The sequence below is a fragment of the Macaca fascicularis genome, chromosome 11 (assembly GCF_037993035.2).
Source record: "Macaca fascicularis isolate 582-1 chromosome 11, T2T-MFA8v1.1".
NCBI lineage: Eukaryota > Metazoa > Chordata > Mammalia > Primates > Cercopithecidae > Macaca > Macaca fascicularis.
The window spans coordinates 83,629,047-83,647,711 of NC_088385.1; the positions used below are offsets into that span (position 1 = coordinate 83,629,047).

The window sequence follows — 18,665 nt, forward strand, 5'->3', positions numbered from 1 at the left end:
GGCTGGTCTCAAACTCCTGACCTTGTGATCCGCCTGCCTCGGCCTCCCAAAGGGCTGGGATTACAGGGGCGAACCTCTGCGCCTGGCCGCCATTTGTTTTCTATATGCCATATAGCTTTTTTCCTTCTCATTTCCTACATTACTGAATGTTTTGTGTTTAGTTCAATTTTTGTAGTGAAATGTTTAAGTTTCTTTCTCATTCCTTTTGTGTATATCCTGTAGTTACTTTTCTTTGCAGATACTATGGATATTACACTTAACATCCTAAAGTTATAACACTCATTTGAATTTATGTTATTGAATTTATACAGATTAATTCCAATAACCTAATAAACTGTGCTCCTTTACAGCCTCATCTATATGCTTTTTAGTTGTTGATGTCACAGAATACGTTGTATTTCGAAAAGACATAAAGTAATAATTATTTTAAATGCATTGGTCTCTAAAATTATATAGAAACAATATGTAGACACACAGACCAAAATTACAATAATACTAGTGTTTAATAGTTTTTAAATTAATAGTCTCTTAAATCATGTAGAAAACAAAAAAGTAGAGTTACAAATTATTGTTATGTCTTGCTAGGTTTTATAATTGTCCATGTATTGACTTGTATTGAGATCTTTATTTTTTTGTATGGCTTAGAGTTGCTGTCTTAGTGTCCCTTAATTTCACCCAGCAGGTCTCCTTTGATCATTTCTTGCAGGGCAGGTCCAGTGGTAACAGATTCTCTCAGTCATTATTTGGGAATGTCTTAGTTTCTCCCCCACTTTTGAAGGACAGTTTTGCTGAATACAGGATTTTTGATTGGCATTGATTTTCTTTTAGCGCTTTAGATATGTCAGCCTGTTACCTTCTGGCCTCCAAAGTTTCTGATGAGAAATCTGCTGATAATCTTATTGAGGATCCTTGTATGTGACCAGTTGCTTCTCTCTTGTTCCTTTCAAGATTCTCTCTTTGTCTTTGTCTTTCAAAAGTTTGATTATAATATGTTTCAGTGTGGGTGTCTTGGAGTTCCTTTTACATTGACTTCATTGATGTTTATATTCAAATTTAGGAAGTTTTCAGCTATTATTTTTTTGAAGTATTCTCTCTGTCCCTTTCTCTCTGTCTGTCTCTCTTTTTCTGGAACTTCCACAATGTGTGTGGTGTTCTACTTGATGGTGTCCCACAGGTCCCTTAGACTATCTTCACTTTCCTTCGGTCTTTTTTCTTTCAGCTCCTCACACTTGATAGTAATTGCTATTGCTCTGTCTTCATGTTTGCTGACTCTTTCTTCTGTCTTTGAAGACATTTCTGTCTCATTTCTGTCTTTGAATCCATATAATGACTTCAGTTATTGTATGTTTTAGTTCTAGAATTTTTTCTGGTTTCTTTTTAGGTATTTTATCTTTTTATGAATACAGGTTCTACCAGCTTACATTGATTTGACTTTTCAGCTATACAATGGTGCAAAAGTGGTACACATTCAGTAGAAATCATGCTTCAAGTATGACCCATACAGCCATTCTTTTTTTTTTTTTCCACTTTCAGTGCGGTATTCAATAAATTACATGAGGCCAGGCACGGTGGGGCTCACACCTGTAATCCCAGCTCTTGGGAAGGCTGAGGTGGGCAGATCGGTTGAGCCCAGGAGTTCAAGACCAGCCTGAGCAACATAGTGAAACCGCATCTCTACTAAAAATACAAAAAAAGAGCCGAGTGTGGTGGTGCACACCTGTGGTCCCAGCTACTTGGGAGGCTGAAGTGGGAGGATTGCTTGAGCCCTGGGAGTGGAGATTACAGGGAGCCATGATTGCACCACTGCACTCCAGCCTCAGTGACAGAGTGAGACCCTGTCTCAATAAAAAAATTACATGAGATATTTATTATAAAACAGGCTTTGTCTTAGATGATTTTGTTCAGAGTGTCATTGTCCTTTCCTGCATTGCAGAGGTCAGATCCCAGAGCTATCCCCTTGCTCTTTATAGGCAATATGAACCACTCGTCTTGCCTCTCTAGGGAAGGGGCAGAGTTCAGTAAGCCTGTGGGAGAATTCTCGACTTATACCCACATCATAAACGTCACTGATGAGGCAATGGTAATTATTCAGCTCTCCATATAGCCTGGGCTGATGTCTGGTGATATGGTGGGAAAAGGAACCTCTGTAACTTGTTACCTTCCAGTTGGACCGGGACTTGTGCTTTAATCCAATTGGCCATTCCCTTCACCCTGGCATTCCATAAGATACCCAGAAATACAGATGGCCACCAAAACTGGAGAGATTTGAGAAATTCTTTTAAATCCCACTATATGTATGTCGACTTGATAGGAGTCCTTAGGGGTTGCATAATGAATTTAAGGCCCGAAACCAAATAGCTGCTGGGTTTGAATCAGCACTCTTCTGGTGGTCAGCTATAGGTAAGAATGTGAATTGGATTAACTCCATCTATTATAATCAACAGATTCATCAATTATACTTGGGATGCCCTCAAAGGGGTGACTAGCTAGTTAGATACCACCAGCCGAATGGCCTGGAAAAACCGGCTTGCACTAGTCATGATACTAGCAGAAAAAAGAGTATATGTGTGATGCTGGGTGGGAAATGTACTTTTATTCCCAACAATAATGCCCCAGATGGGATCATCACAAAAGCTTTACAAGGTTTAATATCTCTAGCCAACGAGCTGGCAGAGAATGCTGGAATTGATGACCCATTTACAAGTTGGCTAGAAGATTGGTGTGGAAAATGGAAAGGCATGGTAGCTTCAGTCCTTACCTCTCTCAATTGTGACAGAAGTCTTAACAGCAGTGGGATGTTGTGTTATCCTTTGTGTGAGGGGACTAGCATAGAGATTAATTGAAACAGCTATTAATAAATGCCCGTGACTTACCAGCAAAATAACCTGCTACTACTAAAAACCAAATTAGACACTCTCTCCTATGAGGAAGATAGTAAATGACTTCTAGAGTGATTCACGGACCAGAAGGGTTCAAATGAAAATTAAACCAAAAGAATTAAGTAGAAAAGAGAAGGGACTTTGTGAGAAAACATTTTAAATGGTCCATTTTCAAGGCATGATAAATCTGAGCACTGGCCCCCAGCCTGCGAAGTAACAAATTACATGGCTCATGCACCTAGTAGGTCACAATAAGTTAACAGAATGTAGAGGAGGGGTCAGCCCATAAAAGGGAAGAAAGCTTCATTATTGTGAAATCAAAACTTAAGCATGGAAAATGACGGGGTAAGGGGGATAATAGAACTTAGGCAACATCTGAGAGGATTTTAACCCCATAGTACTCGACCAGTGAGGAACTAGGGGAAAGACTTGTGTGCTAGGAGATAAATTGCCTGCTGTAGCTGCCCTGGGTGTGCCTGCCTGCCAGACACCTGTTATTGTAAGACTGCTGTTAAGTCTCACTTTCGCCGTTCTTCGTGCCTCTTAGGCCATTCTTTGGGTTTGGACGGTTGCGCGTGTTTCTCACACTGGGGCTTGTATAACATCCTTTCTTCTTGATATTCTTCTGAATCATTTATATGCATCTTGTTACTGATTTTTATATATTTAATATTTTTTAATTTGTGTGTATTTTTTACAGTCTGCCTTAAGAGTTTGGTGGGATAAATGGTAATAAAATAATAAAAAAAAAGCTACCGATTGAAATTTTATTTCTGGTGTACTTTTTTCTTCTGTATAGTGAGATTTTACAGTCTTATAAGTGAGACATTTTAGAACTGTAAAATGGATTAGTAAAAGCTTTTGGAATATTGACATTTTAAAAGTAATATTCTATGTTGAGAAATACATTTTAATTCCTAGTATCAAAATGAGGAATTATTTTTGTCTCAAAATGTTATTTTTAGCTTTACATTTCTTGTTAAATAATAATGCCATGTTTTCTTTCTTTTCTAGATATGGAATATATGAACGCTGTCGAGAATTGGTGGAAGCAGGTTATGATGTACGGCAACCGGACAAAGAAAATGTTACACTCCTCCATTGGGCTGCCATCAATAACAGAATAGATTTAGTCAAGTATGTATTTTCTCTGTTTTTAATTATTAAAACAACTTTTTATGGTTATAAAATTAATGGAAGTAATTGTAAAAACTAATAACTTTCTAAAATTCATGGCTTTTAGAATATAGATTCTGTGTACCTTGTTTTTCTGAAAAAGAAAAATTGCTTTTAACTTATATTGAATGCTTATATTAACCAAGTACTGTACTGAGTACTTTTCCATATGTGTTTTCTTTAGTTCTTAATTCTTAATATAACCCCATATGAAATTTAACAATTGTTACTGTCCTACTGCTGGCGAAACTGAAGCACAGACAGTTTAAATATACTACCCAGTGACCCAAGCTAATAAAGATTGGAGTCAGGACCTGAACTCAGGCAGTCCTAACTTGGTGTTCACATTCCGAATGTGGATTCCGTGGAGAAAACAGCAAAAGGAAAGAAAGTTGAAATGATAATAGGTAATAATAATCTGATTAAACTGTTCAAAACAGCATAAGTGATGAATACTTGCATAGCAAGTGTAAAATGATTTTTATCCATTACTGTTAATGCTTGTTTTGTATTAATAAGAAGTAGTTAGATCTAAGAGTCAAGATGATAGGAAATCTTAGCAAATCTTGTTTAGTAGTCTTTTGACTCTATGGACACAACATATTTACAGAAAGACATGAATTTTTGTTGTTATTGTTGAGATGGGTGCTTACTCTCTCACTCAGGTTGGAGTGTAGTGGTACAATCTTGGCACACTGCAACCTCACCTCCCATGCTCCAAGCGATCCTCCCACTTCATACTCCCGAGTAGGTTGGACCACAGGCGAACACCACCACGCCCAAGTCATTTTTTTTTTTTTTTGAGATGGGGTTTTGTTCTTGCTGCCCAGGCTGGAGTGCAATGGCTTGATCTTGGCTCACCGCAACCTCTGCATCCCAGGTTCAAGCAATTCTCCTGCCTCAGCCTCCCGAGTAGTTAGGATTATAGGCATGTGCCAATAGTAAATGACTTCTAGAGTGATTCAAGGACCAGAGGGTTGAAATGAAAATGAAATATAGGCATGCACCTGTATAAATATAGGCATGTGCCACCACACCCAGCTAATTATTTTTGGATTTTTAGTAGAGACGGGGTTTCTCCATGTTCGTCAGGCTGGTCTCGAACTCCCACCCTCAGGTGATCCACCCGCCTTGGCCTCCCAAAGTGCTGGGATTACAGGCGTGAGCCACTGTGCCTGGCCCTAATTTTTTGTATTTTTGGTAGATATGGGGTTTTGCCATGTTGCCCAGGCTGGTCTCAAACTCCTGTGCACAGGCAGTTCAACTACCCTGGCCTCCCAAAATGCTGAAATTACAGGCATGAGCTTCCGTGCCCAGATAACACAAGTCTAAAATGAACTAAATGAACTACTTGAGATGTTCAGTTAAGTGCAACACACAGAGTGTAGAGACAAATAGAATATTAATGCCAGGTAAAAGAATTCACCCTGAATTGCTGCATTTTCAGTGCAGTGTCTTGCTGTTCTCTAATTTACTTCTTGAGTGTCAAAGTTTGATGGTAAAGGTGCACTAAACATACCTCTTGGCAAATGCTGAATGGTTGCATGTTAAAATCAACATGGGACTGACACTGAAGTCAGAAATTGCCATCATATAATGAAGTTTAGGGACACAAGAATGAATCTGGACTCGAAGAGTTTGAATTTTAACTAATTCTAAACTTGAGTAGCAACATCTTAAGATTTAACATTATGGTGTACAAAGAAAGCGTTTGAGCACTGTCAGCTGCATGATTGCTTCCATGTCAGTAAAACACTTATTTGTGATGCTGAGTAACTACTGACTTTCAGTGGGAATATATGCTAGAAAACACAATTTTTCTGCAGTGTATTTATTGACTTTCAACCGTTATTTCTGTTTACAGCCCAGGTACTTACTGCTTTCTTTGGAGGTAACAATTGTGTCTGATTCCTTTGCCTGTCCAGGATTTGTAATATTCTGGCTTGCTTTTCATCAGTGTCCCCTCTAGAGATGTTTGAGGTTTAAGCTATTTGGGTTTTATCATTCAAATATTTGTTGGTATCAGTTGTTCATTGATGGTCCCTTCTGAAAACCTAGGATCATTAGTACCCGTCAGAACATTGTTTGATAAAACCTTCTTAATATATTGAGCAAAGAGGCTCAAGATTAAAATTAAGAGTTGTGCAATCTCAGAATTTTGTAGTGTTGAGCTAGGGTCTTATAGCTACAAGAAATAACATGTTATATAAATATAATACTGAGAAGTTTACAATGAAAAGTAATAGAAATTGTTCTTTTTTTAGGATGCAGAAAAGTTCCCTCTTGTGGAAAAAAAAATTCTGCTTTAGAATCAGTTTGGAAATTGCTTATTGACGTAGACCTAGTGATGATTTAAATTCTGCCATATATCAGTAAAAATGAATCTCATGAACAGTTGACTATAGAGAAGGGGATGAAATTGCTTTAGAAAAATTCCAGTTATTATTTTTAATAAAATATCATTTCCTATGAGAGTGGTTATTTTGGCTGAGCTTTACTTCTCTTTGGGTTCTAGCCTACCCATTCTCAAAGAACATTTTCAGCATTATATAATGTACCAAGTACCTTAAAAATGGATTCAGGAATAATTAAATGTTTGCATTATTAATAGTTTAATATTCTGGAAATACTTTGTTAGGTTACTTTGAACCATTTTGCATGATAGAGTGGAATTGGGCCCTTCATTGCATAATGCTTTAAAAGCACCAATTAAACAAATATTTATTTGCAGCCACAAATTTCTGAATTAAACACATGAATAATGTGTTGCATGAATAATCACAGGTTAAAAGCTATGTACATTAAGAGTAAATGCATTACTGATCTAGAGCAATAATCACTTAGAACAGTTTAAGAGTATACATATGTCAAGTATTTGATATCATATGCCTTAGAATCATTTATATTCAGGATTTATTCCATTGATTATTCCCAAAGAAAGCATTGTAATGAACAGCTAGATCTTGTTCACTTCAGAAGTTATCAAGATGTTATGACAGCAGGGTGCGGCTGCTCACTCCTGTAATCCCAGCACTTTGGGAGTCCAAAGTAGGAGGATTGTTAGAGTCCAGGAGTTTGAGACCTGCCTGGGCAACATAATGAGATGCTATCTCTCTTTCTCTCTCAAAAAAAAGATATTATGCTGTTAATATTAAACTTACTAATCTAATTTTAAAGTTGCTATTTCTTTTTCAAGCAACATGGCTTTAAAGGCACAAGAAATAAGGCATAGTAAAGAACCTTTATGTTATATGTATATTGTTTGATTTAATTTACAGTAATCTTAAGGGAGGTTAGGCTTAAAAAGCTGAGCTACCCAAGGTAGACCATGTCTTGCCTATTCTGCAACTATTCTAACTTCAATTTTCTATATGCTACTAGTCAAATCTTTGTAGTTCTTTGAGTACCTTCTTTTTTATGTGATTTTTTTTTTTTGGCATTTTTTTTCTTTTTTTTTTTTATAACTTAAAAGTTATTTTTCTTTTCCTTATTCTGGAACAAAATAAAATGATGTATTTGACATAAAATTCTGCTAAATATGTTTTTTACACAACCACAAAAGATTATTTATTTTCAAAGGTTCAAACTAGCATGATATCTGAAATGGAAAACATATATTTACTTATTTTTCACATAATTTCTTAAAATTGAAAATGAAAGTTATTTAAATTATTATAAATTTTGTCTTATAGATACTATATTTCGAAAGGTGCTATTGTGGATCAACTTGGAGGAGACCTGAATTCAACTCCATTGCACTGGGCCACAAGGTTTAAAGTTGCTTCTGGATTTTTTTCCTTTGGTTCTTTTATTAATATACAAATGAACAACTTTAAAAAAATGATATACTAAAATGAATAGGAGAGCTTATTATGCCATTAGTTAATATCATTTATATGCTAATGTTTTATTGTGAAATATTACCTATAAAGAAGCAAAAGTTTATTGTCCAAAGTTTCCCTGGCCATGGTGATATTAATTCAGTTAGTTATAAGTTCGGGTTAAACTTTGGCTTTCTAAATGTAATAGTTTTGCAGCATATATATATTTACAATGAAAGAATTAGCTCATTTCTTGGAATGATTGAGATACTATTAGAATGAACATAATAGAATATAGTAATTATTTACTATATGTTAAATAAGTTATGAGTACCTCCATGCATTTCCAGACTGTTAATCTAGTTAAGACTTTTAAGAACCATAAAATCCTAAATGTGTTTTGACATGTATCTATTTTAAAATAACTTTTCAAAATACATATGTAATCTTCCCACCATACCTTATTTTAAAAAGCTCTTTCCAGAGGATCCTGTTTTAAATAACTTTATATATCTAAGTATTTATTCTTTTATGTTTTAGACAAGGCCATCTATCCATGGTTGTGCAACTAATGAAATATGGTGCAGATCCTTCATTAATTGATGGAGAAGGATGTAGCTGTATTCATCTGGCTGCTCAGTTCGGACATACCTCAATTGTTGCTTATCTCATAGCAAAAGGACAGGTAAAAAAAATCTCGGTATGGATTTTAATCAGATATTCTTCATAGTTTAAATGCCTAATATTATTGGTGTTGCATATGTAACAACCTGTTGATATTTAAATAGCACTTTCTGATGAATGAAGAACATAAATATAGTTAGTTTGATATGGAGATATTTAATGTACCTAACATAAAAGTCAGCATTAAATCATGAACCAGATAATGATTAAGTTGGGTTTTTTATTTCCAAGAGTGATGGAAATAAAGCTCAGAAATTAAGAGAGAAAATATAAGTATCTATTTTTTCTTTATGTATTTTGAATATATCATCTGAATTCATCTAAACTTTTTTGAACTTATTTATTGGTTATTTTCTATATTAAATATCTTTTGAGAGGGATACATTTTTAAAAATCAGTTTCTGTTGTATAAGATAATGCTGCTGCTTGTCAGAAAAACATCATATTTTAAGTGGTTGTTCCTGATTTTTCTTGAATGTGCAGTGACCATAATCACATTAAATATTACCAGTTTATATAATCATGTTTTTGTAATAAATGTATTTTGTTAAAAGTAATGTCACTCAGTTTTTCTTTCATGTGTTTTTTCTGGTTATATTTGAACATTCGTTTTATAAGTAAGGATCTCATCACAAGAATTACTAAGATAGATGTATTTAATTTGTTGCTATCAACATGTATTTATTGTTAATTTAAAATTATATGCGGATTTAGAATTTGAATACTATTTCTTTTAATGAAGGCTTTATAGTATTCGTTGTTGGCAGTCTTAAGCAGTGGCAGTTGTGTTGTGCGTTATAGTTTAGGAAAAGAGGCATAGACTGATTAAGTTAATTGCTGGAAGGGGAGGGGAGTTATTGTCTATTGCTATGTTAAAAAACTACTCCCAAAATCTAATGACTTAAGAACCATACCAACCAATTAATACGTCTCACAATTTTGTGGGCTTGACTGAATGATTTTTCTCCTTGGCTGGTGAAATGACTGGTGGCCAGAGTTGTCTGGGGACTTGACTGAGCTGGAAGATTGACTCACATATCTTGTGACTTGATAGGAATGGCTACAAACTGCTTAACTGGGAGGCTGGGGCAGCAAGACCTTTTTCTTTCTCTATTCAGTGTCAGAACTTCTACTTTTCAATACCAGTCCATGTGGTCTTTCCAGCAGAGAAACTAGACTTCTTACATATTGGCTTAGAGCTCCCAAAAGAACAAAAGTAGAAGCTGTTTTGCCTTTTTAAGTCTTAGGTCTTGAACTGACACAGCAACGGTTTTTCTTTGTTCTGTCAGTTAAAGTGAGTTAACAGGGCCATAATCATGGCGGGAAGGGACCACACAAGGATGTGAATACCAAGAGGCCAGGTTTATGGGAGGCCATCTCTGGAGAGCAACTGCTATAGGAGGTTATTCTTGTTATTCTGCAGTTTTTTCTAGAACAAAGGTTGAAGCAGTAAATGGTGCTGTAGCACACTCACAGGGTCTTTAGTGGCCTTCCATATTGCAGAATAAATCTACACGTTCACTTTTTTCTTTCAGTTTTTAACTGGGAAAGAGAGGTAGTGTACATTTTTGTCTTCATGGTCTTTTTTTTAGCTTAGAGTTTGGATGATTTCATTAATCTGTGTAACCTCTAATATAGTAGATAGGCTATAAAATTCTCAGAGGGCAGGATTTCTACCTGTCACAGTGCTTTTGGTACAAAAAAATGCATGATGATGATGATGATGATGATGATAAATGTCTGAGAAATAGTTTTGTTTTCATGAGTAAATTTTTTTTATGCACACAAAGATAATACATGTTTATTATGAAATATTCAAGCATAATAGAATATGACTTAGAAAATGAAATCTCACCTCTCCCCTTGGCCATCTCTCTGAGGTTACTTCCTTTAATAATGTAGTGTATATTTTCTGAGATTTTACTCCATGTACAGATTAAACATCTGTAATCTGAAAATCCAGAATGTTTCGAAATCCAAAACGTTTTGAGTGCCAACATGATGCCACAAGTGGAAAATTCCACCCCTGACACCTTTGTTTTCTGATAGTTCATTGTACACACACCGTTTCATGTACAGTTATTTAAAATATTGAATAAAATTGCCTTCAGGCTGTGTATAAGGTGTATATGAAAGATGAATGAATTTCACATTTAGACTTTCGTCCCATTCTCAATATTTTAATATATATATGCAAATATTTCAACATATGAAAAAAAACACATATTCAAACACTTCTGGTACCAAGCATTTTAGATAAAGGATATTCAACATGTATACACTAATATATTGTAAAAGACACTCTTCCAATGTGCATTGCATCATACTATAAGGGCCCAAAGTTTTTCTCTGTGCTAGAGCACTGTGCAGTTTAGCCCCTGGATACCTCTTGAGCTCCACTTCTGCCATCTCCCTGTCATCACCGTGCTTTAACTGCACTAGTTTTTTTGCTACTTTTTCAGCAACTCTGACCTGATGTTGTCTGAGGGCCTTTTGCTTGCTGTTTCTTCTGCTGGTATATTCTTTCCTCAGATAGTCACACAGTTTCTCTCTCTCTCTTCAGTCAGATGGTTGCTCAAATTTTATTAGTTCTGATTACGTAGTTCCTAATTATAAGCAGTAATAAAATTAGCATATTTTTATTTCTTCTTCCATTTCTCTTTTACCAACTTTAGTCAATAATATTGTTTTTCTTAATGTTAACTATGTTCTGATAAATTTTTACTACATTTCTATTACTTGATTTTTCAGCTTTAGATAATTTTCTTTGATTCATGGCTACTATAGATGAGGCTCTCAGCATATTTTCATTTCAACCTTTTTCCATTTTCCCATTTTTTTGTTAATTATATCAATTTTACATTGTTAGGGTATATAACATTTTCATTCAGTTTTGTCATTCTATTCTTCACAATTGTTTTGTTTTAGTTATATTGTTAAATATATTTAGTGCTCACTACCAATTCTTTTGGATGATTTTCAGGAGAAAAAGGGGAATGCTAAGTTATGGAGCCCTGTTGATCATGGAATTCCCATAAGCTTTTGATCTGGGCTTGTTAATTCTTCCTAATAGAGAATACCCATACGTCCAGGCTGAACTTGGAAAAGAAGTACCAAGTTTTAAATCCCGACCCAAAGAGAGAAAAGGTTGAATTTCATTTTTCTTTTAGTACTCTAGAGATGTGCCATGATTTTACATTTTTTTATTTATTGATATTTTTAATACTATCAGTTTTTAAAAAGGATATGAAAAGACAACTAAGAAGAAGAAGAAACTTAAACATAAGAATTTACATGCTTGCTTTAATCAGACCTGAAATTTGGTTGAGCTTTCTTCAAACTACGGAAATTAGGAGTAAAAGAAGTCACAATAGTTACCTCTCATATAAGAAATAAGGAAGTTTGTTGTTTCTTCAGAAAACTTTTTTTTTAAGTCACAGGATTATTTTAAAAAATGAACTTGCATATTGGAAATGTTGAGTGAGGTTGCAGAAGATATTCCTGACAACACTATTAAAGTAAATCCAGAAATGGATTTGTAATGGATAAGGCATAACATTCTGTTACAGTATGCATGGTGAGTGACTAAAGCTAATGACATCCAAGGAAGTGCTTTACTTATCTAATGTAGTGGTTCTCAGATTTTTTTTTCTTCAATATGCTTGGATAATATTCACATTTGAGACATATTCCCATCGCTAACAGTGGCTCACAGAGAACTGCTGCATAGAGATAGTGTTTTACATTGTGCTTACTGTAACTGTCTCCTCTCTCTACTGATTGGTAAATTAGGTAATACAACTTGGATTAGAACTGCTTACTTAATATAATTCAGGAATGGGAGATGGGGTAGGGAAGAAGAAACTTAATATTTATTGAATATCCATTATATTCTTGGCTGTTGACTAGATACTTTGCACACATTATTTAATCTTCACAGAAATCTTATGAAGTTATTTGTATTTCACATTTTTTAATGAGGAAGCTAAGACTAAGAATTAAAGTAATTTAGCCTACAATCTCATAGCATGTGATGGAGCTAGGAATTCAAAACCATGTCTTATTCTAAAGCCAAGCCTAGAAAAGTAGATAGATAAGCATGTCTTTTCCTTTAATAAATGGTTTTTGATCATCTACTCTGCTGGACACTGAGAATATAAAGATTGATTTGAGATAATTTTTATTTTCAAAGTACTCCAGGTTAATGAGACAGATGTTTCAGGCATAGAGGATAATCAGTTCAGAATGGAGTGGGTTAGGAAAGGTAGTTTCGGAGCGCTGAAACTGATAAGAGTCCCTGGTACATCAGAAAGTCTTGCACAAGGAGAATTAGATAACTAGGAAAGAGTTTTGGTTTAATGGGTGGAAGTTTTAGTTATAATTTGCTAAAGACTAAGCAAGAGTGGGGAAAAGATGGTGCCAGGGAAAGCAAAAAATTGAGTAGAAGAGGAAAAATAGTGGTTTATTACATGGTTTGACTGGGAATAGTATTTATGCATATTTATAATAATACATATCAAGTATTAAATGTTTATATTAACCAGAATTACAATAGATCTCTTGAGAGGAAAGAATAGGAAAGGCGAGTTTTTGTGATGTAGCAGAGAGGAAAGAGAAAAATTCACATTTTTTATACTAAGGAGTTTCACAATAATGCCTGAAACTGAAAAATCAAGAAGTAGCAATTCAAACGTCTTATTTCAAGATGTGGAGGTAAATACCAAAATAATGAGCCAAAAAATGGTGAAAATGGTGGGAAGGCAGGGAGATTGCTTTAGTGTTTTGCTTTTCGCCACAAACTGCAGAATCATTTAACTCTAAAAATGTACATATGTAACAATAAAAACTTTAAGTATATTAAAATGTCACTTCTTTTTATTTTTCGTTTTGAAATGCCTAGGAATAAATAGTTTTGTCATTCTCTCTTACGCATTAGTGTAAACAAGTTTTTCAGAAACTTCAATCACTTAACCTGTCTTTTGTGGTTGAAAGGTCAGAAGAGGTTAAGAATTTTAAATGTGAAACATTGAAAGTCTGATTAAAATATCTTAAAAGGGAATACTGTAAAAGCATGATATATGTTAACTAGAGTATATAGTGACAAGTTTTATTTTAAAGTTAAGAAAGAAAAAGTTTCATACATTATCCTTGATTGAGTAGTATTATATTTGCTTCTCCTGTTATATATAGGTTAGATTTTTCCAAGCAGATTTGATTATGAACTTATAATTTAACTGTCTTGACTTTTTTCTTTTTACTTTATCAGGATGTAGATATGATGGATCAGAATGGAATGACGCCTTTAATGTGGGCAGCATATAGAACACATAGGTATGTAATGACTATAAAAAACTTATTCAGGCCATTTCAGCATAATACAATGTGAAGTAAGAGAGGAAAAAGCAGTTAATACTATACTCACTAATATTTACAATTTTTATTATGACTATAGTATACATAAATTACCATTTTGGATGTTTTGGTGTCTCTGCTATCTCTCCCTCAGTGATTAGAGCTTCCTTAATCTATTTCTCTTTTAACAATTTCTAAGAAAGGAAGTTCTCTTTTTTAAAAAAGTGATTAATTTTTTCATGTGATTTACATATTGACAAATTTACTGTATTAGTAAGTTGTCTTAGATTACTTTTGGAAGACTCCAAATTTCAATTTAAAAAAATTTTATTCTTTAATTGTATACGTATTAATGACATCCATTTCTAAGTCAAAAATACAAAATGTCAGGACAAGTTGCTTATCCCCTGAAACTATTAATACATTACTTTATATAGTGTTGTACGTACTTAATACTTCATATTAGAATATCGTCTCATTATTGATTGTAAAGTTGTGGAGTAGGTTAAAATAGAAGTGTTCCAAAATGGAATGCTACTGTAAGCATAATCAGTTTAGTATTTGTAATGATTTCTATAATTGAAATTAGGGTTGTTGTTGTTGTTTGTTTGTTTTTTTTTCCTTTTCAGTGTGGATCCAACTAGATTGCTTTTAACATTCAATGTTTCAGTTAACCTTGGTGACAAGTATCACAAAAACACTGCTCTGCATTGGGCAGTACTAGCAGGGAATACCACAGTCATTAGCCTTCTTCTGGAAGCTGGAGCTAATGTTGATGCCCAGAATATCAAGGTAAAAAATATTCTGTATTGATAATACTGTATGAAATGTGGCTACTAATATATGAATTCTGTAATAAAACAAGTTTTTCATACACTATCAGAGTTGAAAGAAACTTCTTCAGTAAAAGTTTATAGTTAAACCACATTATGCATAATACATTTTAATAATTCTTTGGCTTGGTTATTTTATTGTCTTATTTTTTAAAAGGTCAAGAGATTTAAATTTGATAAATGCCTTTATGGTGTTTATAGGAGGACCCCCACCCCACCATGGTGGACTAATCCAGGAAAAGTTGCAATATTATTTAAGAGCCAAGCACAATTAACATTTACTCTCGAAACATTTAGAAATCAGTAAACATTTTATTAATACATGCAATAAGATTCTATTGCTAGTCTCAAATTTTGGTTATTTCTTTTCATTTTTAAAGCTTCAGGATGCACCATGTCTTTCAGCAACGAACTTGTTCTGTAAAATTACTTTAAACATCATCTTTTAATAATGTGCATTCATAAGTAACTGTACCATTGACAAAGGTTCTTCAATTTTGGCTATAATTTATAGTATTTTCTGAGTTATGTTTCTTAAATTTCTAAGGGATATGTGCTAATTAAATATGAAGGGGGTTCAAGACACATACTAATCTGAAATGGCCAATCAAAAAGTAGGTTGTCTCCTGCTGGATCAGGGTATCTGTTTATGTTCCAATGAATAGTTTGTTCTTCCTTGATTCAGTTACTGACTAGTTTTATAGAGCATAATTTATTAAGCTTATCAATTTTTAGAGATAGTCTAATTACAAACATTTACTTAAAAGTAAATTAATATTAGAAACTGTAAGATATTGATAAAATCATATGTTTTTTTCTTTCTTTCCTTTTAAAAAAATTTCAAATCTTCTTGTCCCTAACAAAAGTGATCAGAATAGTTCCGTATCTGCCACTAAACATAGGGAAAGAAGAAAGTCAGCATATCATAGTGCCTGATACTCGATGGGCACTCTAGGTATTTATTGACTGAGTAAATGAAGATTTATGTAGTCTTGAGTTTTACCGAAGGTAGTTTTCATGACTGCTAGGATACCTCTCTGCCACTTCAGAAATTATAGAGAAAGAAATGTTTGCTTTTTAAATGTTTTTAAATAGGATGCTCTTAAAAGTTTATAACACTGGAATGAGTAAATTAGCTGACCCCAGGTCTGAAGGTTAAGAAAAGAGAAGTTTGACTAAACATGATCAATATACCTATAAGAAAATTATGTGAGATTACCTCATGTTTTATTATCTGAATTAGAGTGTTACTACTTTTTTTCTCTTTGCTACCAGACAGCCATTCCTGAGGTGATCATGTGCATTTAAAATACATTTAAAGATACTTAGTATTATTGAAAAAACAGGATTAATTTTAGTTTGGCAAATAGTAAGACTCTGTAGACCTTCTGTCAATAGCCATATCAGTATACAGAAATTACAGTAATACCAAAGAATTATGACAGTAAAATGACTACACAGTTCTGGAGTTTGAAACTAGTGTTGTATATTTTTAGAGCTTTTAAAAGTATATTTTCTGTTCATATAAAATTAGGGTAAATTCAGTCACAGTCATTGGGATTTGAGGAATGGTTTTTAAATTCAGTGTCTTTTCAAGCAAATAATGAAGACTTGTACTTCTCATTAGCCATTGCATAAACTTTTAAATTACTCTTAGTAAAATGAATACAGCAAATTTCAACAGAAAGTTAATGGTAAGAGTAGAGATATTTAAAATTATTTAAATGATTTTGAACTTTGTATTTTTAATGTTTTATAGGTTCAGGCACAAGAGTTATTTGGTACCAAGAAACAATGAAATAGAATGTAGCTTCCTTAACTGTTGTAGTTCATGTGGATACTTTCCAGAGTCTACAGTGTCTGTAATTGAGCTAATTATTATACCTTAAAGCTTTTATTTAAATTCAATTTTTTTTCTAGTTATGTTCTTTTTATTAATGTTTAAACTTTATCTGTCACATGTAATCAAGGTTGGCTGTTGACAAAAAATTTTTTTCATGTAATTCCCTGGTAGCTTCTGGAGTGATGGTACTTCTAAAGAAAATAAATGGAATTTATTGTATTTGCTCAGGGAACATTTATACTTTCAGGAGAAAAATTATCTGTATCTACACTGGTGACAAAGTAGATTTTTGTTTGAAAAGCAATTTGTATATAATTAAAAAGATGAAATGACTATCAAATGCCTTTTTTTAAAATGGGGATCTGCCTCAGAGGCATTCCCAACGTACTTAAGTCATCACCTTCTAATAGAAACCATGTATTTATTCATTTAACAAATTCTTGTTCAATGGTGGGTGGTGGGGAGTCACATTGTTCAAGACAGATAAGGTCCCTGTTCTTTCAGAACATACATTCTGTTGAGGAAACAGCCAATAAGTGAATAATAATAAAAGGCAAATGTGATAGAGGGACTGGGATGGAAGGACCACATCCGGTGAGAGTGATTTGGGAATGCCTCTGAGGAGATGACATTTGCTTTCAGAATTATGTAATGAGAAGGGATCAGTTATACAGAGATACATGGGAAAAAACTTCCCATGTAGAGGAACATGCAAGTGCGAGGTCTTAAACAGGAGTGAGATTGCCATGTTTGAGGTGCAGAAATAAGGACAGTGTGGCCAGAGTACAGTGAGCAAGGTGGTGAAGTCACTTGGAGAGAGGCAGGTGCTATATCATGCAATGCAATGAAATGATGAGGAGCTTTAATTGTGTTCTCAGTCATGGGAAACAGTTGAAAGGATTTATGTAGGCTGATCATATGATCTGCTTTTTGTTTTAAATATTTTTTAAACATTACTTTGGTTGATGTATGGAGAATGCATTGAAGAGTTAGGCAAATAGAAAAGATAGAGATTGGTTAGACTGTTGCAATAAATCAGACAAGTGATAATGTTAGCTTAGCCTAGGATCAGAGGAGTAGAGGTAGAGAGAAATGACTGCATTTGGAGAGGATATTTTAAAGTAGAAATAAGAAGGTAGATTAGGTATAGGGATAAAAGAAACCATCATTGATGACTCAGGTTTTGTTTTGGGTAACTGAGCATCTTGTGATATCACATGTTGAGATTGTGAAGACTGAAGGAGAAGTACTTTTTGTGGTGAAGGTGATAGGAATTGGTTCTGTTTGGTAATATTTAATATGAAGTGGTGTCTTTTAGCTGTGTTAACTATTAAGCTAATTAAGTAAACTTAAATTGCTGCCAGTTTTGAAAAGGAAGCATTTATTTAAGAAAATACCTACAATATTTGTCCAGGAATTTAACCAAATTTATTTATACCTATATATTTTTCCATTTTTAAGTCTTAAGAAAGAATAATAATGGATTATAACAAGAAGATGCAGCCTGCAAATCTGGCTATGGCTTTAATAGCTATAAAAAGTTATATTTTTCAAAGAATATGAAAAATTACACTGTGTTATAATAATTCTATAAGATCCCCTTTCTCTAAAATACCTATTTTCTATATATAAGTTTCTTAGAAATCTTTCTTTACATTAACTAGAGATTCCTTTACATATTAGTTGCTCAGTTCTTTTCATGTATAAACAAATGTTCCTTTATCAAAATAAGATAGAACTTACTTTAAAGACAATTTATACTAAATGATAGGTAACTTTAAAATTGCTGTTTTCATCTTTAGAAGGATCAGAAATAGCTGTATACTCTAGGTTTCTTTTATCTGGAGTCCCCCCAGTGGACTTTGGTTGGGGAAGGTGTGGGTCCATGGACCCCTGAAATTGTTGAAAAACAGTTAACGTGTATCAGCATTCTTCTGGGAAGAAGAAAAGTGGCTGTCATCAGAAAAGACTCAAAAGAATTTAAGAACTAAGCCCATAGATAATAGCTACATGAAATAAATTTAAATCTCTTCTTGTAAAGCAACAACAGGGGAAACAAGTGATTTGGAATACTGAG

The 18,665-nt window shown here is 33.7% G+C and overlaps 1 protein-coding gene across 13 annotated transcripts in view; it reads left to right on the forward strand.

Annotated features, from left to right (window-relative positions):
* The window catches only part of ZDHHC17 (zDHHC palmitoyltransferase 17), an 88,517-nt gene that overhangs the window by 36,452 nt on the left and 33,400 nt on the right, over window positions 1-18,665 (forward strand). For 4 of the 13 annotated variants that reach the window (XR_012420467.1, XM_005571602.5, XM_074007453.1 and 1 more), the window contains 5 exons: window positions 3,894-4,016; window positions 7,748-7,825; window positions 8,417-8,561; window positions 13,827-13,891; window positions 14,542-14,704. Coding sequence is in view for 5 of the 13 variants with exons in the window: in XM_005571602.5 (XP_005571659.1) it covers window positions 3,894-4,016; window positions 7,748-7,825; window positions 8,417-8,561; window positions 13,827-13,891; window positions 14,542-14,704 (574 nt within the window). In the remaining 8 variants the exon portion in view is untranslated. Of the gene's footprint in view, window positions 1-3,893; window positions 4,017-7,747; window positions 7,826-8,416; window positions 8,577-13,826; window positions 13,892-14,541; window positions 14,705-18,665 lie in introns of those variants that run through there. The other 9 variants (XR_012420466.1, XM_005571601.5, XM_074007452.1 and 6 more) reach the window with 4 other exon arrangements.